The sequence below is a fragment of the Myotis daubentonii genome, chromosome X (genome assembly GCF_963259705.1).
Source record: "Myotis daubentonii chromosome X, mMyoDau2.1, whole genome shotgun sequence".
NCBI lineage: Eukaryota > Metazoa > Chordata > Mammalia > Chiroptera > Vespertilionidae > Myotis > Myotis daubentonii.
The window spans coordinates 139,194,449-139,216,032 of record NC_081861.1 but is presented as its reverse complement, the minus strand read 5'-3'; the positions used below and the strand labels follow the sequence as shown (position 1 = coordinate 139,216,032).

At 54.2% G+C, this 21,584-nt stretch overlaps 1 protein-coding gene across 4 annotated transcripts in view; it reads right to left on the bottom strand.

Moving 5' to 3' along the window:
* Positions 1–21,584, bottom strand: part of PRKX (protein kinase cAMP-dependent X-linked catalytic subunit) — a 321,391-nt gene that overhangs the window by 267,102 nt on the left and 32,705 nt on the right. For 2 of the 4 annotated variants that reach the window (XM_059680007.1, XM_059680008.1), the window contains exons 7-8: positions 21,476–21,553; positions 17,906–18,052 (exon numbers count right to left, since the gene is read on the bottom strand). In XM_059680007.1, the coding sequence (XP_059535990.1) occupies positions 17,927–18,052; positions 21,476–21,553 (204 nt within the window). In that variant the 3' untranslated portion in view covers positions 17,906–17,926. Of the gene's footprint in view, positions 1–12,426; positions 15,480–17,891; positions 18,053–21,475; positions 21,554–21,584 lie in introns of those variants that run through there. The other 2 variants (XM_059680009.1, XM_059680006.1) reach the window with 2 other exon arrangements.

Sequence of the window (21,584 nt, the reverse complement as noted above, 5' to 3'; positions counted from 1 at the left end):
AATCATGGACCGGCTGCCTCCTGCACGCCCCCGACTGGGGATGGAGCCCGCAACCAGGGCACGTGCCCTTGACCGGGAATCGAACCCGGCACCTCCTGGTTCATAGGTCGACGCTCAACCACTGAGCCACCCCAGCCGGGCCGATACGGTTTTTATAAACATCTCCCTATGCCAAGGGCATGGGAGGGCGTTTTAAAGGATCATCTATGTTATTCACATATTTTTCCAACGTTTGAATGAGGTGACATAGGATTGGCAGGAAAATCAATGCATCTTCTAAAACAGAATCTTTTGTGTGTGTGTGTGTTTTTTTAAAAAAAACCTGAATTTTAGGCTCATTGTACGGGGGCAGGGGGCGGAGTGGGGACATTCGGGGCAAGTCGGGAAGTTAAAAAAATCTAATTTTCTTCTTTGCCGAGCGCGAAGGCCGAGGAAATTGTTTGCTTCCAGGATTAGAAAGCCTTTCAAACCTCATGAGTTTGCTGTTTTGATCTTAAGGGAAATCTTTTCCAGATTTCTTACCCCTAGAAAAAAAGAGAGAGAAAGAGAGAGAGAGAGAGAGAGAGAGAGAGAGAGAGAGAGAGGCTATGGGCTCATGGTCTTAGCCAAGCGAGATCAAAATAGCATATTAAGTGCTCCCCAAAGACGCCTTGTACATACAAGAAATATTCGGTGAGTTAATAGGAAGAAAATCAGAAGCAGACGGATTCCTCCTTCAGGTTACGCAAGCGTTTTTTTTTTTTAACCGTTTAGAAGGCCAGGGATTTGCAGCCGGGAGACGCATGGAAACACTCCGACAACCACAAAGAAGCACTTTATTTTATTTCTTAGGTTTTTTTCCAAAAAAAAAAAAAAATATATATATTTTTATTGATTTCAGAGAGAGAGGAAGGGAGGAGAGAGAGAGAGACATCCATGATGAGAGAGAATCATGCATCGGCCGCCTCCTGCACGCCCCCTACTGGGGATGGAGCCCACAACCCGGGCACGTGCCCTGGACCTGGAATCGAACCCGGGACCTCCTGGTTCCTAGGTCGATCGATGCTCAAACCATCGAGCCACACCAGCTGGGCCCAAAGAGAAACTTAAAAAAAAAAATCTCAATTTTGGCCCCGGCTGGTGTGGCTCAGTGGGTAGAGCGACGGCCTGAAGATGAACCCGCAACCCAGGGCATGCGCCCGCGACCGGGAATCGAACCTGGAACCCTTCAGTCCCCAGGCCGATGCTCCATCCACTGAGCCACACTGGCTGGGGATTTTCCATTGATTTTTTTAATGAGAGTGAACGGTAGAGAGAGAAAGAGAGAGAGGGAGAGAGAGAGAGAGAGAGAGAGAGAGAGAGAGAGAGAGAGAGAGAGAGAGAGAAACATTGATGTGAGAGAGACCCATGGATTAGTTGCCTCCGTACATGCCCCCACCGGGGCCAGCGATCCAACCTGCAACCGGGGTAGATGCCTTTGACAGGATTCGAACCCGGGACCCTTCCGTCCCCAGGCCGAGGCTCTACCCACTGAGCCACACCAGCCAGGGCTCTGCGGCCCCGGCCACGTGGAAGACAGGAAATCTTCAGGGCAGATCCCAGGGGGCACCCCGCCCCCCTCCACACCCTACGCCCCGCCCGAGCCCCCCGAGTTGGGGGGACGTGTGCGTGTTTAACGAGTGAGGTCACCCCCGCACACACACGGTCCAGCTCACGCCGTTGCCTATAAATAGGACCCTCGTCAACTTCAATCGCTGGGTCGTTAATTTCTGCTGCGGAAGCCGATGTTAAAAATGGATGAAGGAGGGGCTGCACCATCTGGGTGCCACCTGTCTGGATGAAAGAGTCTTTTTTAAAAAAATAAAATAAAATAAAAAAATATATATATAGGGTGTCCCCAAATTCACCCATGATTTGCAATTCATGCATGAATTTTGGGACACTCCCTATACATACTAGAGGCCTGGTGCACAAAATTCCTGCACTGGGCTGGGGGGGGGGGAGGGTCCCTCAGCCTGGCCTGCACCCTCTCCAATCTGGGAGTGCTGGCTCCTAACGGCTCACCTGTCTGCTGGCCTGATCACCCCTAACTGCCCTCCCCTGCCGGCCTGGTCGCCCCTAACTGCCCTCCCCTGCCAGCCTGGTTGCCCCTAACTGCTCTCCCCTGCCAGCCTGGTTGCCCCTAACTGCTCTCCCCTGCCGGCCTGGTTGCCCCTAACCCCTCTCCCCTGCTGTCCTGACCGCCCCTCACTGCCCTCCCCTGCCGGCCTGGTGGCCCCTAACCGCTCTCCCCTGCCGGCCTGATCGCCCCTAACCGCCCTCCCCTGCTGGCCTGGTCGCCCCTAACCGCCCTCCCCTGCCGGCCTGGTCGCCCCTAACCGCCCTCCCCTGCCGGCCTGATCGCCCCTAACCCCTCTCCCCTGCTGTCCTGACCGCCCCTCACTGCTCTCCCCTGCTGTCCTGATCGCCCCTCACTGCTCTCCCCTGCCGGCCTGGTCGCCCCTCACCGCTCTCCCCTGCCGGCCTGGTCGCCCCTAACTGCCCTCCCCTGCTGGCCTGATCGCCCCCAACCACCTCTGACTCCGCCTCCGCCAACATGGCTTTGTCCGGAAGGACAGCTGGAAGACGTCTGGTCGACCTGGTCTAATCAGCATATTACCCTTTTATTAGTAAAGTTTCGTATTGATGTCAGAGAGGAAGGGAGAGAAAGATAGCAGCTTCAATGTGGAGAGAGAATCGCGGATCAGCTGCCTCCTGCTCGCCCCCTAAGGGCAACCCGGGCCTGTGCCCTTGACGGGGAATCGAACCCGGGACCTCCTGGTTCCTAGGTGGGCGCTCTAACCACTGAGCCACGCCGGCCAGGCCCCCGAGCCTGGCTTATAGCAGAGTCAGCATCCTGCCTTTTTCCTGGAAAAAACCATCCCTCAGGTCTGCAGATGGATGGCCGGCGCCCAGCGGTCTGCGAGGGACAGCTGTTGGCGGCCGCAGGCTTTTTTTCTCCAACTTTTCTTTTTTTCTCCACTTTTTCTCTTTTTTTCTCCACTTTTTTGTCTGTGTCATCATTTTCTCAGGGACCCCTCCCTGCGGCTGACGTTCTCCAAGCGAAGAGCCGGCCTTTATTTTTAACGCCCCAGGCCCCAGAGGTCACTGAGTCAGACGCACAATTAGACTTCTAGCCCGGCCGGTGTGGCTCAGTGGGTAGAGCGTCCGCCTGCGGACTGCGGGGTCCCGGGTTCGATTCCCGGTCAAGGGCACGTGTCCAGGTGGTGGGCTCGGTCCCCAGTAGGGGGCGTGCCGGAGGCGGCCGATCCGTGATTCTCTCTCCTCATGGATGTTTCTCTCTCCCTCTCCCTTCCTCTCTTTCTAAAAAATCAATAAAAACATTTAAAAATATATAATAACATAGAGCCAGAGGAAAAGAAATATTTCAGAATATAATGGAAGTCACCCTGTTATTGGCGGGCTTTTAATATTTCCTACAACTGTTGTGAGATTAGGCTATGTCAGCTCAGTTTTGGTAACACGATTATATTTAAAATCGGGGTTTTTTTTGAGATATTAATGTTTATTGCATGTAATATTATATTTAAGGTCGTTTTCCTTGAATAATTGGTGTTTATTGGAAGTAGCATTATTATATTGAAGAGTGTTTTCCTTGAGATATTAATGTTTACTGCATGGAATATATTTAAAATTATTTTCTTGAAATATTAATGTTTATTGCATGTAACGTCATTATATTCAAAACCATTTTTCCTTGAAATATTAATATTTATTGCATATATTTAAAATTATTTTCTTGAAATGTTAATATTTATTGCATGTAACATCATTATATTTAAAATCATTTTTCTTGAAATGTTAATATTTATTGCATATATTTAAAATTATTTTCTTGAAATAATATTTATTGCATGTAACGTCATTATATTTAAAATCATTTTTCTTGAAATATTAATATTTATTGCATGTAATATATTTAAAATTATTTTCTTGAAATATTAATTGCATGCAATATATTTAAAATTATTTTCTTGAAATATCAATGTTTATTGCATGTAACATCATTATATTTAAAATCATTTTTCTTGAAATGTTAATATTTATTGCATGTAACATCATTATATTTAAAATCATTTTTCTTGAAATATTAATATTTATTGCATATATTTAAAATTATTTTCTTGAAATATTAATATTTATTGCATGTAACGTCATTACATTTAAAATCATTTTTCTTGAAATATTAATATTTATTGCACATAATATATTTAAAATTATTTTCTTGAAATATTAATACTTATTGCATGTAACGTCATTACATTTAAAATCAGTTTTTCTTGAAATATTAATATTTATTGCATGTAACGCCATTACATTTAAAATCATTTTTTCTTGAAATGTTCATATTTATTTCATGTAACGTCATTACCAGGTTGCACGATCCCCAGTAGGGGGCGTGCAGGAGGCGGCCGGTCCATGATTCTCTCTCATCATTAATATTTCTCTCTCTCCCTCTCCCTTCCTCCCTGAAATCAATAAAAATGTATTTTAAAAATGACAATAACAGCTGGGCCCTCACGGCTCGGCGGTTGAGCATCGATCGACTTCCGAACCAGGAGGTCAGGGTTCGATTCCCGGCCAGGGGCCCCGGCCCGGGGGTCGCGGGCTCGATAAAAAAAAAAATATTAAAAACAAAAACCGCACCATTGTCCACAGAAATGGAAAGGGCCGTCCTCTCTGTGACTCCAGCCAGGCTCGCGTTTGCCCGGAGAAATAACCCCCCACCCACCCCCACACCCACCCCCACCCCCACCCCACCCCCACCCCCTGTATCAATAGCCCCTGGTCAGGGGATGAGCCGTTTAAATATTATTCTCAAACCCTAGGAGGCGGTAGGAAGGGGATTTAGTGTTTGTTTTTCTGCACAAAATAATATGGAAACACGTGAGGCAGCAGCAGGAGGGAAGGGAGGGCCGGAAGGAGTGGAAATAGGATCAGACTTTTGCTAAAATGAGCCCTGATCGGGGTGCCTCCGGGGCCCTCTGTCTACAGACCGTTCCAATCCTTGGGGTCCCTTCTGCGTAGGATGGTGTCCTGGCCTCGGGGGAGGGGGTCGGACAATGGCCAGCCCAGGGACAAATCCAAGTGCAGTAGATTTAGGGGGTCCCCCACATCACCCCCCCAAAATAATGTATCTGATTAGCCCTGGCCGGTGTGGCTCAGTGGTTAGAGCGTCGGCCTGCGGACTGAAGGGTCCCGGGTTCGATTCCCGGACACAAATCCAAGTCCAGTAGATATAGGGGGTCCTCGCTCACCCCCCCGAAAATAATGTATATGATTAGCCCTGGCCGGTGTGGCTCAGTGGTTAGAGCGTCGGCCTGCGGACTGAAGGGTCCCGGGTTCGATTCCCGGACACAAACCCAAGTCCAGTAGATATAGGGGGTCCTCCCTCACCTCCCCCCCGAAAATAATGAATATGATTAGCCCTGGCCGGTGTGGCTCAGTGGTTAGAGCGTCGGCCTGCGGACTGAAGGGTCCCAGGTTCGATTCCCGGACACAAATCCAAGTCCAGTAGATATAGGGGGTCCTCCCTCACCTCCCCCCCCAAAAAATAATGTATATGATTAGCCCTGGCCGGTGTGGCTCAGTGGTTAGAGCGTCGGCGTGCGGACTGAAGGGTACCGGGTTCCATTCCCGGACACAAATCCAAGTCCAGTAGATATAGGGGGTCCTCCCTCACCTCCCCCCCAAAAAATAATGTATATGATTAGCCCTGGCCGGTGTGGCTCAGTGGTTAGAGCGTCGGCGTGCGGACTGAAGGGTCCCAGGTTCGATTCCCGGACACAAATCCAAGTCCAGTAGATATAGGGGGTCCTCCCTCACCTCCCCCCCAAAAAATAATGTATATGATTAGCCCTGGCCGGTGTGGCTCAGTGGTTAGAGCGTCGGCGTGCGGACTGAAGGGTCCCAGGTTCGATTCCCGGACACAAATCCAAGTCCAGTAGATATAGGGGGTCCTCCCTCACCTCCCCCCCGAAAATAATGAATATGATTAGCCCTGGCCGGTGTGGCTCAGTGGTTAGAGCGTCGGCCTGCGGACTGAAGGGTCCCGGGTTCGATTCTCAGACACAAATTCAAGTCCAGTAGATATAGGGGGTCCTCCCTCACCTCCCCCCCAAAAAATAATGTATATGATTAGCCCTGGCCGGTGTGGCTCAGTGGTTAGAGCGTCGGCCTGCGGACGGAAGGGTCCCAGGTTCGATTCCCAGACACAAACCCAAGTCCAGTAGATATAGGGGGTCCTCCCTCACCTCCCCCCGAAAATAATGTATATGATTAGCCCTGGCCGGTGTGGATCAGTGGTTAGAGCGTCGGCCTGCGGACTGAAGGGTCCTGGGTTCAATTCCCGGACACAAACCCAAGTCCAGGAGTTATAGGGGTCCTCCCTCACCCCCCTGAAAATAATATGATTAGCCCTGGCCGGTGTGGCTCAGTGGTTAGAGCGTCGGCCTGCGGACTGAAGGGTCCCGGGTTCGATTCCCGGACATAAATCCAACTCCAGGAGTTATAGGGGTCCTCCCTCACCTCCCCCCCAAAATAATGTATATGATTAGCCCTGGCCGGTGTGGCTCAGTGGTTAGAGCGTTGGCCTGCGGACTGAAGGGTCCCGGGTTCGATTCCCGGACACAAATCCAAGTCCAGTAGTTATAGGGGGTCCTCCCCCACCTCCCCCCCAAAATAATGTATATGATTAGCCCTGGCCGGTGTGGATCAGTGGTTAGAGCGTCGGCCTGCGGACTGAAGGGTCCCGGGTTCGATTCTCGGACACAAATCCAAGTCCAGTAGATATAGGGGGTCCTCCCTCACCTCCCCCCGAAAATAATGAATATGATTAGCCCTGGCCGGTGTGGATCAGTGGTTAGAGCGTCGGCCTGCGGACTGAAGGGTCCCGGGTTCGATTCTCAGACACAAATTCAAGTCCAGTAGATATAGGGGGTCCTCCCTCACCTCCCCCCCCAAAAATAATGTATCTGATTGGCCCTGGCCGGTGTGGCTCAGTGGTTAGAGCGTCGGCCTGCGGACTGAAGGGTCCCGGGTTCGATTCCCGGACACAAACCCAAGTCCAGTAGATATAGGGGGTCCTCGCTCACCTCCCCCCCGAAAATAATGAATATGATTAGCCCTGGCCGGTGTGGCTCGGTGTTAGAGCATTGGCCTGCGGACTGAAGGGTCCCGGGTTCGATTCTCAGACACAAATTCAAGTCCAGTAGATATAGGGGGTCCTCCCTCACCTCCCCCCCCAAAAATAATGTATCTGATTGGCCCTGGCCGGTGTGGCTCAGTGGTTAGAGCGTCGGCCTGCGGACTGAAGGGTCCCGGGTTCGATTCCCGGACACAAACCCAAGTCCAGTAGATATAGGGGGTCCTCCCTCACCCCCCCCGAAAATAATGAATATGATTAGGCCTGGCCGGTGTGGCTCAGTGGTTAGAGCGTCGGCCTGCGGACTGAAGGGTCCTGGGTTCGATTCCCGGACATAAATCCAAGTCCAGGAGTTATAGGGGGTCCTCCCTCACCCCCCAGAAAATAATGTATATGATTAGCCCTGGCCGGTGTGGCTCAGTGGTTAGAGCGTCGGCCTGCGGACGGAAGGGTCCCGGGTTCGATTCCCGGACACAAACCCATGTCCAGGAGTTATAGGGGGTCCTCCCTCACCCCCGAAAATAATGTATATGATTAGCCCTGGCTGGTGTTGCTCAGTGGTTAGAGCGTCGGCCTGCGGACGGAAGGGTCCCAGGTTCGATTCCGGGACACAAATCCAAGTCCAGGAGTTATAGGGGGTCCTCCCTCACCTCCCCCCCGAAAACAATGTATATGATTAGCCCTGGCCGGTGTGGCTCAGTGGTTAGAGCGTCGGGCTGCGGACTGAAGGGTCCCGGGTTCGATTCCCGGACACAAACCCAAGTCCAGGAGTTATAGAGGGTCCTCCCTCACCTCCCCCAGAAAATAATGTATATGATTAGCTCTGGCCGGTGTGGCTCAGTGGTTAGAGCGTCGGCCTGCGGACTGAAGGGTCCCGGGTTCGATTCCGGTCAAGGGCATGTACCTGGGTTGCGGGCACATCCCCGGTGGGGGGGCGTGCAGGAGGCGGCTGATCGATGTGTCTCTCTCATCGATGTTTCTGACTCTATCTCCCGTCCTCTTTGTAAAAAATCAATAAAATATATTTAAAAAAAAATAAAAAAGACCTAAAAACAAATAAACTGCTACAAAAAAAGGGAAAATTCATTAAAATTTTTTTTGACAAGGAACTGTCTGTGAAGGGACACTGACTTTATAATCATTTCAAAGCACAGGTATAGCCCTGGCCGGTGTTGCTCAGTGGTTAGCGCTTCGGCCCGCAGACAGAAGGGTCCCGGGTTCGATTCCCGGTCGGGGCACAGGCCCCGGTTGCGGGCTCGAACCCCAGCAGGGGGCGTGCAGGAGGCGGCCGGTCCATGATTCTCTCTTATCATTGGCTCGTGGCTCGGTCCCCGACTACCCAAGTCCCCGCCCACCCCCGCCTGCTGCGCACACAGCCTCCTGCTGATTGGTCGTTACGCCTGAGGGCCTCTAGCCCATTTGCATATGATGAGCCCTGGCCGGTGTGGCTCAGTCGTTAGAGCGTCGGCCTGCGGACTGAAGGGTCCCGGGTTCGATTCCCTTTAATTAGTGTAGATGTTTCTCTCTCTCTCCCTTCCTTCTCTGAAATCAATTTTTTTAAAATATATTTTATTGATTTTTTACAGAGAGGAAGGGAGAGGGATAGAGAGTTAGAAACATCGACGAGAGAGAAACATCGATCAGCCGCCTCCTGCACGCCCCCCCACCGGGGATGTGCCCGCAACCCAGGTCCATGCCCTTGACCGGGATTCGAACCCGGGACCCTTCCGTCCGCAGGCCGACGCTCTATCCACTGAGCCACACCGGCCAGGGCTGAATGATTTATTTAAAAAAATGAAAAAATTTCAAATAGAAATATATTTTTTTTCGGGGGGGGAAGCCACCCCGTATTTTATTTTTTCTCTCTCCGACACTGAGAGCTTTTGCTGATTCCGGGATAAAATCCAAACCCCGGGAAGAAGAGGTCTTACTTTCTGAGCAAATAATAATAATAATAATAATAATAATAATAATAATAATAATAAAATAAGAAACAAAAAACGCCCAGGGGTTCCGGGTGGCTTTCCGTACGTGTCGTTGTTTGAGGTTCTCGTCCGGGAAAATTCGTTTTCTCCGCCAATTCCCCCCAGGAAGCCCCCCCCCCCCCCCCGTCCTTCATGAATGAGACTCTGTGTTCCTCTCATGTGTGAATTTTTGCAGTTCTGGACGTCCACCCCGTCCGGACCGCCTTCCGAGCAAGAGGCCGGCCAGAGGGGACGGTGGCCCGGGGTGAGTCTCGGCTCCCGGGCAACTGGAGACGGGGCCGCCGCCGATGCAAACACGGGTGGGCCCCGGCCGGTGCGGCTCAGTGGTTAGAGCGCCGGCCTGTGCGGAGTGAAGGGTCCCGGGTTGGATTCCCGGTCAAGGGCTCCTCCCTGGCCCGGGCCCTGGTCGAGGTGCCTCTCTCACATCGTCTCTCTCTCTGACTCTCTTAACATCATTGGATTCTAGCTGGTGTGGCTCAGTGGTTAGAGCGTCGGCCTCACGGACTGAAGGGTCCCGGGTTCGATTCCCGGTCAAGGGCTCCTCCCTGGCCCGGGCCCTGGTCGAGGTGTCTCTCTCACATCAACGTTACTCTCTCTCTCTGACACTCGCTCTAAACATCATTGGATTCTAGCTGGTGTGGCTCAGTGGTTAGAGCGCCGGCCTCGCAGACGGAAGGGTCCCAGGTTCGATTCCCCAGTCAAGGGCTCCGGCCCCGGTTCCGGGCTCCATCCCCAGTAGGGGGCATGCAGGAGGCAGCCGGTCCATGGTTCTTAGGTCGACGCCTGACCACTGAGCCACACTGGCCAGGCCTTTGTATCTGTGTTTTTTTTTTTCATCCGTTTATTGTGCCCATGAAATTGTCCATAGAAGTGAGATCACGGGAGACACAGCAACGTCTCGAGTTCGATCCCAGTCGGGACACACAGAACCGGTGAATGTGTGAATGAGTGGAACAGCAAATTGATGTTTCTCTCTCTCTCTCTCTCACTCTCCCTTCTTTTCCCTCTCTCTCTAAAGTCAATCAATCAATCAAAAAATTTTTTTTAAAAAAAGAAAGGAGTCGTGCAGCCGGCATGGCTCAGTGGATAGACGGTCAGCCTGTGGACTGAAGGGTCCTGGGTTCGATTCCCGGTCAAGGGCACATGCCCGGGTTATGGGCTCGATCCCCAGTAGGGGGCGTGCAGGAGGCAGCCGGTCCATGATTCTATCTCATCACTGATGTTTCTCTCTCCCTCTCCCTCTCCCTTCCCCTCTCTCTCTGAAATGATAGATAGATAGATGATAGATGATAAATATAGATAGATAGATAGATAGATACAGATAGATGATAGATAGATAGATGATAAATATAGATAGATAGATAGATAGATAGATACAGATAGATGATAGATAGATAGATAGATAGATAGATAGATAGATAGATAGATTTGAATTGATTTGAATTCTGCGTGAGCATTCACAACAACAATAACAACCAATAAAAGCCTGATTGGACTCGGTTTATTGAATCAGATTCTAATATCTGTTGCCCTTGGATATCAATCCCTTCGATTCGATCAGCATCACCAAGTCCCAATGATGGCCCAGGAGCCGGGACAGGGAAGACCCATGGAGACCCCGGCTTTGCGTCTGTGCCAGCAGAGCCGTGGAGGCCATGGACCCGATGTGCTATTCCATCCATAAACCCTAGACTGTGTCCTTTATGAATCAGTAAAAAATTTACAATTTTTAATGATAAACCTGTGTTTTCTATCAAAATGACTTCTTGCGTGAATTTTGGGACACCCTTTCTATATATACACTATATACATATCCCATGTTCAAAGGCTGTTCAATTTCAACCAACGAGTGCGTCTGTGCCAGCAAAGCCGGGGAGGCCATGGACCCGATGTGCTATTCGGTACATAAACCCTAGACTGTGTCCTTTATGAATCAATAAAAAAATTACCATTTTTAATGATGAACCTGTGTTTTCTATCAAAATGACTTCTTGCGTGAATTTTGGGACACACACACACACACACATATATATATAAACTGAGGAGATAAATGCTATTTTGCCCTCAGCTTTCCCCCAGACACAGAGCATCATGCGGACGTTCATTTCCGTGCCCTGTCCCTGCTGTTCAGAATAACTGGCGAGAGGAACAAGAGGGGACTTCAGACCGCCGGCTCTTTGACTTTCAAATGTCGGGGATCGGAAAGGGGACGCGCCTTAAAAAAAAAAATAGAATGAAATGAATAGACGTTGCATTTCGCCCGCGTGAGCTATGATAACAGGAATGCTATGTATGGGCCCTGGGGGAGGTCTGTTGCTAAGCTCGGAAGTTGAAGGAAAGGTGACGGGAGGATTTCTACAGGTTTTTAAATATATATACCTTTTTTTTTTAAAAATTGATTTCAGGGAGAGGAATCGAACCCAGGACCCTTCAGTCCGTAGGCCAACACCAGACAGAGCTATACGAATTTCTTTCGCTCTTCATTTTTTTTTTATTTTTCTTTACAAATATAAATACTTTATTGGGTGTATGTATTTCTTCCATTTTCATACAAAAATCTGATCTTAGGATTTCTTTACGACGTTTGCTCCGAAACACAACCCTACTTGGCTGCAGGAATGTCGAGGAAAGACAACATCACACACACACACACACACACACACACACACACACACACACACACGTGTGTGAAATGCATACACGTGTTTAGCCCTGGCCGGTGTGGCTCAGTGGGTAGAGCGTTGGCCTGCGGACTGAAGGGTCCTGGGTTCGATTCCGGTCAAGGGCACGTACCTTGGTTGTGGGCACATTCCCAGTAGGGGGCGTGCAGGAGGCAGCTGATCGATGTTTCTCTCTCATCATCGATGTGTCTAACTCTCTATCCCTCTCCCTTTCTCTCTGTAAAAAATCTTGGAATAGTAATGTTTATTGGTGTAACGTTATATTTAAAATCGTTTTCCTTGAAATATTAATGTGTATTGCATGTAAACCTATACATATATACACACAAATGAAAATTAAAAGAAAAAAAAAGATGGCTAATGTGACCCTAGCTGGTGTGGCTCAGTGGTTAGAGTGTCGGCCTGGGGACTGGAGGGTCCCGGGTTCGATTCCCGGTCAAGGGCACAGGCCCGGGTTGGGGGCTCCATCCCCAACAGGGGGCGTGCAGGAGGCAGCCGGTCCCTGATTCTCTCTCCTCATGGATGTTTCTATCTCTCCCTCTCCCTTCCTCTATATCAATACAAATATATTAAAAAAAAAAAAATAGAAACCAATAAAAAGTCTTAAAACAAACAAACGAAAAAAGACCGCAGGCTCCTGGGACAGATCCACGCGGGCCGGCCCCAGCGTCTCCCGCCACGCACACAACCGACGAGACGGAGAGCCCTTCGTCAAAGGTATAAAGTTTTATTACGCAAACCTGGGATCCACCGCGTTGAGGCCATAAGTTACAACAGACAGCAGGCAAACCTCCCTCGCGCGTATGTACAGGTCACAGTGATTTCCATTGTGCGAGGAACCGACGGGATTTGAAACAGGGCTGGTTGGTTCTTTTTTTTGTTTGGTGGTGGGGGGATTTGAGTCTTTTGTTTTTTTTGTGTGTTTTTTTTTTTCCCACCAAAAATAATAGGAGCGTCCGGCACAACCGTGTGCAAAGGCACTGAGCGGGGTGTCCGCGGGGCCGGCGGGGACAGGGCACACAGTGCGGGCGCCAGAGGAACCACGAAGAGGCAGGATGGCTTCCGTCCCGTCCACGGAGACACACACACACGGGCCACGGCAGTTCAGTTCACAGGGAAACGGGCGCCACGAACGAGCCGACGGAAGGGCCTCGGACACAATCGTGTACAGAAAACCCGCATGGAGACAGCGTTTGCCCAGGGAGGGAGGGCGGGCCTGGGCCCTGCGCCCTCAGACGCGAGACCACGGGGTCCGCACAGCAAACGCGACGTGAAAACGTTCCCTGGGCGTGCGCTCCACTTCCACCGACACACGCGCACACACACGCACACGCACACGCACAAACACACACGTAGGGGAAGCTGTGGCCCTGCAGACACCAGGCTCACACACACACACACACACACACACACACACACACACACACACACACACGTAGGGGAAGCTGTGGCCCTGCAGACACCAGGCTCACACACACACACACACACACACACACACACACACACACACGTAGGGGAAGCTGTGGCCCTGCAGACACCAGGCTCACACACACACACACACACACACACACACACACACACACACGTAGGGGAAGCTGTGGCCCTGCAGACACCAGGCTCACACACACACACACACACACACAGACACACACACACACACGTAGGGGAAGCTGTGGCCCTGCAGACACCAGGCTCACACACACACACACACACACACAGACACACACACACACACGTAGGGGAAGCTGTGGCCCTGCAGACACCAGGCTCAAACACACACTCACACACACACACACACACACACACACACACACACAGGGGAAGCTTTGGCCCTGCAGACACCAGGCTCACACACACTCACACACTCACACATGCCAAACAGACCGTCCAAATACATTACCCACACGCCCATTCTTGTGCTATTTCTCTGTGTTTTTGCAAGTGGACGTCACGCCCCTCAGGATGCACGAATTCGTCAGAAGCTGGACTATTTTTCCATTTTTTCCTTTTTTTTTAAAAAATCCACTCTTAAGTATATTTTTCCATCAATTTTTAGAGAGAGCGGAAGAGAGAGAAAAAGAAAGAGAGAAACGTCGATGTGAGAGACACACATCGACGAGTTGCCTCCTGCATGTGTGCCCCGACCAGGTTCCGGGCCGGGGAAGAGCCTGCCACCGAGGTACATGAATCGAACCCGGGACCCTTGAGTCCGCAGGCCGACGCTCTATCCACTGAGCCACACCGGCCAGGGCAGACACAGGGTTTTGAATGAGCAGCACCAGCCACCTTTTCGCTATAAACGTCGTCCCACGTTCGGCTCGACTGGGGAACCCGCTACGGGCTGCAGGCGGGTCTTGACGTTTAGATGTGCGCCACGAAACGAAACGTTCTAGACACTTAGAGAAAGTTGGCCGTGGGCGGGGCCGATGATCTCTGGGAGCGGAAGGCGGGGGGTGGACACATCGTATCTTTCTGCTGCCAAGCTTTTTTGCGAATTCTGCCCAGTCGACAACAGAGATCGAGACATGCCCACTGCACGGCTCACTGGTTGTGCGTTGACCTACAAAACAGGAGGTCAGGGTTCGATTCCCGGTCGAGGGCACGTGCCCGGGTGGCGGGCTCCATCCCCAGTAGGGGGCGTGCAGGAGGCAGCCGGCCCATGATTCTCTCTCGTCATGGATGTCTCTCTCTCTCTCTCTCTCTCTCTTCCTTCCTCTCTGAAATCAATAAAAATATATTTAAAAAAATAATAATTAAAATAAATAAAGTTCAACCGTTTCCTTCTGGTTTCAAGACCTAACGTTACCAGCTAGATGTGAGGCATGAAAAGACGTTAGCGATGGAAGGCCACACACATTGGCTGCACCGAGAGCTAAAAAATGCATAGCAGGTGATTAAAAAAAAAAAAATTAAATAAAAACGCACCCATCATCCTTTTAGGGCTTTGTTCCGAAGACCACAGATTCCTGAGGAATAGGTTTTTTTTTTATTCAGTTTTGCTAATCCTCACCAGAGGGTATTTTCCCATTGATTTTTAGAGAGAGCGGAAGAGAGAGGGAGAGACAGAGAGAAACGTCGATGCGAGAGAGACACCTCGACGGGTTGCCTCCCGCACGAGCCCCGTGCCCTTGACCGGGAATCGAACCCGGGACCCTTCGGTCCGCAGGCCGACGCTCCGGCCAGGGAGAAATTTGAAAGCTAAACATCACTGGCTCTGGGGCCTGTAGGCACGGACATGGCCGTACGGCGTCCGTCCTATAGTCTTTCCCGCCTACACACACACACACACACACACACACACACATGCGCGCGCGTGCACGTGTACACACGCCATCTGGGGTCATAGCCAAACACGTCCAGTCCGAGCTTGTCCAGCGGAGTCTGTGGGGAGAGGGCGAGAGGTGCACACAGTAGGAGCGCACGCGAGAGGACGCGGCCAACGCTACGACCGCTTGGGGCCCTACTGTGCGCAGGCTTCCAGTTGCTTCAATAACGCAACGTCCACGCGCGTCCAGTGCCGGCCGATCCCTTTATGTACAGGCGGGCGAGGGGCCCCGGGGTGCAGTGTCCGGCACACCCGGGAGGCGACCGACCCTTCGAGGCTGCCTGCAGGCTCCACTCCTCCCGTGTCTGGAGGGGAACGGGACACAGGACTGGGTTAGTTTCCAGGTAAGTGGGCAAAACTGTGCGATCATCTATCCTCAGAAGAGGGTGATATGCTAATGAGACCGGGAGACCTTCCGGACGTCCTTCTGGACAAAGCCATGGTGGTGGGGACGAGGCAGAGGGGGTTAGGGGCGATCAGGCCGGCAGGGGAGGGCTGTTAGGGGCGATCAGGCAGGCAGGGGAGGGCTGTTAGGGGCGATCAGGCAGGCAGGGGAGGGCAGTTAGGGGCGATCAGGCCGGCAGGGGAGGGCTGTTAGGGGCGATCAGGCCGGCAGGGGAGGGCAGTTAGGGGCGATCAGGCCGGCAGGGGAGGGCTGTTAGGGGCGATCAGGCCGGCAGGGGAGGGCTGTTAGGGGCGATCAGGCAGGCAGGGGAGGGCAGTTAGGGGCGATCAGGCCGGCAGGGGAGGGCTGTTAGGGGCGATCAGGCCGGCAGGGGAGGGCAGTTAGGGGCGATCAGGCAGGCAGGGGAGGGCAGTTAGGGGCGATCAGGCCGGCAGGGGAGGGCAGTTGGGGGCGATCAGGCCGGCAGGAGGGGGCAGTTTGGGGCGATCAGACCGGCAGGAGGGGGCAGTTAGGGGCAATCAGGCCGGCAGGGGAGGGCAGTTAGGGGCGATCAGGCCAGCAGGAGGGGGCAGTTGGTGGTGATCAGGCCGGCAGGAGGGGGCAGTTTGGGGCGATCAGACCGGCAGGAGGGGGCAGTTAGGGGCGATCAGGCAGGCAGGGGAGGGCAGTTGGGGGCGATCAGGCCGGCAGGAGGGGGCAGTTGGTGGTGATCAGGCCAGGAGGGGAGGGCAGTTGGGGGCGATCAGGCAGGCAGGAGGGGGCAGTTAGGGGTGATCAGGCCAGCAGGGGGGGGCAGTTGGTGGTGATCATGCCAGCAGGAGGGGGCAGTTGGTGGTGATCAGACCGGCAGGAGGGGGCAGTTTGGGGCGATCAGGCCAGCAGGAGGGGGCAGTTGGTGGTGATCATGCCAGCAGGAGGGGGCAGTTAGGGGCGATCAGGCCGGCAGGGGAGGGCTGTTAGGGGCGATCAGGCAGGCAGGGGAGGGCTGTTAGGGGCGATCAGGCAGGCAGGGGAGGGCAGTTAGGGGCGATCAGGCCGGCAGGGGAGGGCTGTTAGGGGCGATCAGGCCGGCAGGGGAGGGCAGTTAGGGGCGATCAGGCCGGCAGGGGAGGGCTGTTAGGGGCGATCAGGCCGGCAGGGGAGGGCTGTTAGGGGCGATCAGGCAGGCAGGGGAGGGCAGTTAGGGGCGATCAGGCCGGCAGGGGAGGGCAGTTAGGGGCGATCAGGCAGGCAGGGGAGGGCAGTTAGGGGCGATCAGGCCGGCAGGGGAGGGCAGTTGGGGGCGATCAGGCCGGCAGGAGGGGGCAGTTGGGGGCGATCAGACTGGCAGGAGGGGGCAGTTAGGGGCGATCAGGCCGGCAGGGGAGGGCAGTTAGGGGCGATCAGGCCGGCAGGGGAGGGCAGTTGGTGGTGATCATGCCAGCAGGAGGGGGCAGTTGGTGGTGATCAGGCCGGCAGGAGGGGGCAGTTTGGGGCGATCAGACCGGCAGGAGGGGGCAGTTAGGGGCGATCAGGCAGGCAGGGGAGGGCAGTTGGGGGCGATCAGGCCGGCAGGAGGGGGCAGTTGGTGGTGATCAGGCCAGGAGGGGAGGGCAGTTGGGGGCGATCAGGCAGGCAGGAGGGGGCAGTTAGGGGTGATCAGGCCAGCAGGGGGGGGCAGTTGGTGGTGATCATGCCAGCAGGAGGGGGCAGTTGGTGGTGATCAGACCGGCAGGAGGGGGCAGTTTGGGGCGATCAGGCCAGCAGGAGGGGGCAGTTGGTGGTGATCATGCCAGCAGGAGGGGGCAGTTAGGGGCGATCAGGCCGGCAGGAGGGGACAGTTGGGGGTGATCAGGCTGACGGGGGGCAATTGGGGGTGATCAGGCCGGCAGGTGAGCGGTTAGGAGCCAGCAGTCCTGAATTGTGAGAGGGACGTCCCAGATTGGAGAGGGTGCAGGCCGGGCTGAGGGCCACCCCCCCCCCCCACCCCATGCATGAATTTTGTGCACCGGGTCTCCCGTAATAATAATAGCACCAAAGCAACAAACCATCGTTGGAATCTTTTTTTTAAAGGATTTTCTGCCTTAACAATTTAGCCCTGACCGGTGTAGCTCAGTGGATAGCGCGTCGGCCTGCGGACTGAAGGGTCCCGGGTTCGATTCCCGGCCAAGGGCATGTACCTTGGTTGCGGGCACATCCCCAGTGGGGAGTGTGCAGGAGGTGGCTGATCGATGTTTCTCTCTCATCAATGTTTCTCACTCTCTATCCCTCTCCCTTCCCCTCTGTGAAAAATCAATAAAACATATATTTTTTTAAAAAATAAATAATAAACCTGCACAGACGCACCTGCTGGGGTGGCGGCCGCCCTCAGAAGTTCTTGAAGGCCTCCAGATCTTTGGGGGACGCCGGGGGCGCCGTGTTCCAGTCGTTCTCAGGGTACGCCTCGAAGTTCGAGGTGTCGCCCTCGCCGCGCACCTTGGGCAGGATGGGGGGCTGGGGGGGGGGGTCGGCCGAGAGAAGGGGTGCGGTTAGATTAGACGGAGAGGGTGAGGCCGGGGGAAGGGGGGTGGGTGGGCGGGAGGTGATCGAGGAAGGACTTTGCATGCCTTTAGGCATCAGCCATGGACACAGACAATGGGGGGGGGTGGTGAGGGCCTGGGGGGGAGGGGGTGACGGGGGGAGGGGGTGGGCTGGAGGCGGTCAACGGGGTTAAGGAGGAGACATACACTGAGGGGCCAGATGATGACGGCCACCCCAGCAGTCCTTCACGGACACGCCCCAAAATACTGAATATTGAAAACTCCCTGAGCAAATGCTCCCAACGTTTCATTATCATTATTAATTTGCCTAACTAATTCAGTTCATTGCATGATGGGGTGGTCGTCATCATCTGGCCACTCAGTGTATCATGTATCTATCCATCTGTCCATCCTATCAACTCCCTGTTTATCTATCTATCTATGTATGTATGTATCTATATATCTATGTATGTATGTATGTATGTATGTATCTATCTATCTATCTATCTATCTATCTATCTATCTATCTATCTATCTATCTTTGTCACCTATCTATCATCTATCAATCTATCTATCATCTATCTATATCATCTATCTATCCATCCATCCATCCATCCATCCTATCTATCTATCTATCTATCTATCTATCTACCTACCTACCTACCTATCTATATTTGTCATCTATCTATCATCTATCTATATCATCTATGTATCCATCCATCCTATCATCTATGATATGGGCTGGGTATGGGCTGGGCTGACCCCAGGATATGGGCTGGGCTGACCCTAGGATATGGGCCGGGCTGACCCCTAGGATATGAGCTGGGCTGACCCCTAGGATACGGGCTGGGCTGACCCTAGGATATGGGCTGGGCTGACCCCTAGGATATGGGCCGGGCTGACCCTAGGGTATGGGCTGGGCTGACCCCTAGGATATGGGCTGGGCTGACCCTAGGATATGGGCTGGGCTGACCCCTAGGATATGGGCTGGGCTGACCCCTAGGATACGGGCTGGGCTGACCCTAGGATATGGGCCGGGCTGACCCCTAGGATATGGGCTGGGCTGACCCCTAGGATACGGGCTGGGCTGACCCTAGGATATCGGCCGGGCTGACCCCTAGGATATGGGCTGGGCTGACCCTAGGATATGGGCTGGGCTGACCCCTAGGATATGGGCTGGGCTGACCCTAGGATATGGGCTGGGCTGACCCCTAGGATATGGGCTGGGCTGACCCTAGGATATGGGCTGGGCTGACCCCTAGGATATGGGCTGGGCTGACCCCTAGGATATGGGCGGGGCTGACCCTAGGATATGGGCGGGGCTGACCCCTAGGATATGGGCTGGGCTGACCCTAGGATATGGGCTGGGCTGACCCCTAGGATATGGGCTGGGCTGACCCTAGGATATGGGCTGGGCTGACCCTAGGATATGGGCTGGGCTGACCCCTAGGATATGGGCTGGGCTGACCCCTAGGATATGGGCTGGGCTGACCCTAGGATATGGGCTGGGCTGACCCTAGGATATGGGCTGGGCTGACCCTAGGATATGGGCTGGGCTGACCCTAGGATATGGACTGGGCTGACCCCTAGGATATGGGCTGGGCTGACCCCTAGGATATGGGCTGGGCTGACCCCTAGGATATGGGCTGGGCTGACCCTAGGATACGGGCTGGGCTGACCCTAGGATATGGGCTGGGCTGACCCCTAGGATATGGGCTGGGCTGACCCCTAGGATATGGGCTGGGCTGACCCCTAGGATATGGGCTGGGCTGACCCTAGGATACGGGCTGGGCTGACCCTAGGATATGGGCTGGGCTGACCCTAGGATATGGGCTGGGCTGACCCCTAGGATATGGGCTGGGCTGACCCTAGGGTATGGGCGGGGCTGACCCTAGGATATGGGCTGGGCTGACCCTAGAATATGGACTGGGCTGACCCCTAGGATATGGGCTGGGCTGACCCCTAGGATATGGGCTGGGCTGACCCCTAGGATATGGGCTGGGCTGACCCTAGGATACGGGCTGGGCTGACCCTAGGATATGGGCTGGGCTGACCCCTAGGATATGGGCTGGGCTGACCCCTAGGATATGGGCTGGGCTGACCCTAGGGTATGGGCGGGGCTGACCCTAGAATATGGGCTGGGCTGACCCCTAGGATATGGGCTGGGCTGACCCTAGGATATGGGCTGGGCTGACCCCTAGGATATGGGCTGGGCTGACCCTAGGGTATGGGCTGGGCTGACCCTAGGATATGGGCTGGGCTGACCCCTAGGATATGGGCTGGGCTGACCCTAGGGTATGGGCGGGGCTGACCCTAGAATATGGGCTGGGCTGACCCCTAGGATATGGGCTGGGCTGACCCTAGGATATGGGCTGGGCTGACCCCTAGGATATGGGCTGGGCTGACCCTAGGGTATGGGCTGGGCTGACCCTAGGATATGGGCTGGGCTGACCCCTAGGATATGGGCTGGGCTGACCCTAGGGTATGGGTGGGGCTGACCCTAGGATATGGGCTGGGCTGACCCCTAGGATATGGGCTGGGCTGACCCTAGGGTATGGGCGGGGCTGACCCTAGGATATGGGCTGGGCTGACCCCTAGGATATGGGCTGGGCTGACCCTAGGATATGGGCTGGGCTGACCCCTAGGATATGGGCTGGGCTGACCCTAGGATATGGGCTGGGCTGACCCCTAGGATATGGGCTGGGCTGACCCTAGGGTATGGGCGGGGCTGACCCTAGGATATGGGCTGGGCTGACCCTAGGGTATGGGCGGGGCTGACCCTAGAATATGGGCTGGGCTGACCCCTAGGATATGGGCTGGGCTGACCCCTAGGATATGGGCTGGGCTGACCCTAGGATATGGGCTGGGCTGACCCCTAGGATATGGGCTGGGCTGACCCTAGGGTATGGGCGGGGCTGACCCTAGGATATGGGCTGGGCTGACCCTAGGGTATGGGCGGGGCTGACCCTAGAATATGGGCTGGGCTGACCCCTAGGATATGGGCTGGGCTGACCCCTAGGATATGGGCTGGGCTGACCCCTAGGATATGGGCTGGGCTGACCCCTAGGGTATGGGCTGGGCTGACCCTAGAATATGGGCTGGGCTGACCCCTAGGACATGGGCTGGGCTGACCCCACAGTGTGGCCTGACCCACAGGGTGTGGTCACAGAGCTACTGGGAAATGGACCCAGCTCCCCACAGGCCCCGCAGACACCCTGCCTCCCGTCCTCCCCCCGTCTCTCTGCTCGTCTGCGCTCGGAGGGCCACGGATCAGCCAGCGTGGTCTCGGGGAGGCCCTGAGACGGCCGGTCCGACCGTGCAGACCCTCCCGCATCCGCCATAAACCCGTGAGTCCCGGGGTCCGAGGGGAGGGGCGCCCCTTTGGCGTTGGCTGTACCTTGAGTTTCCGCTGGGGGACGGCGTCCCAGTCCACCAGGCGGAACCAGCGATGCCTCTTCACGTCCTCGGCCCCGTTCTTTGAAAGGAAACAGGGGCCATCAGGGCAC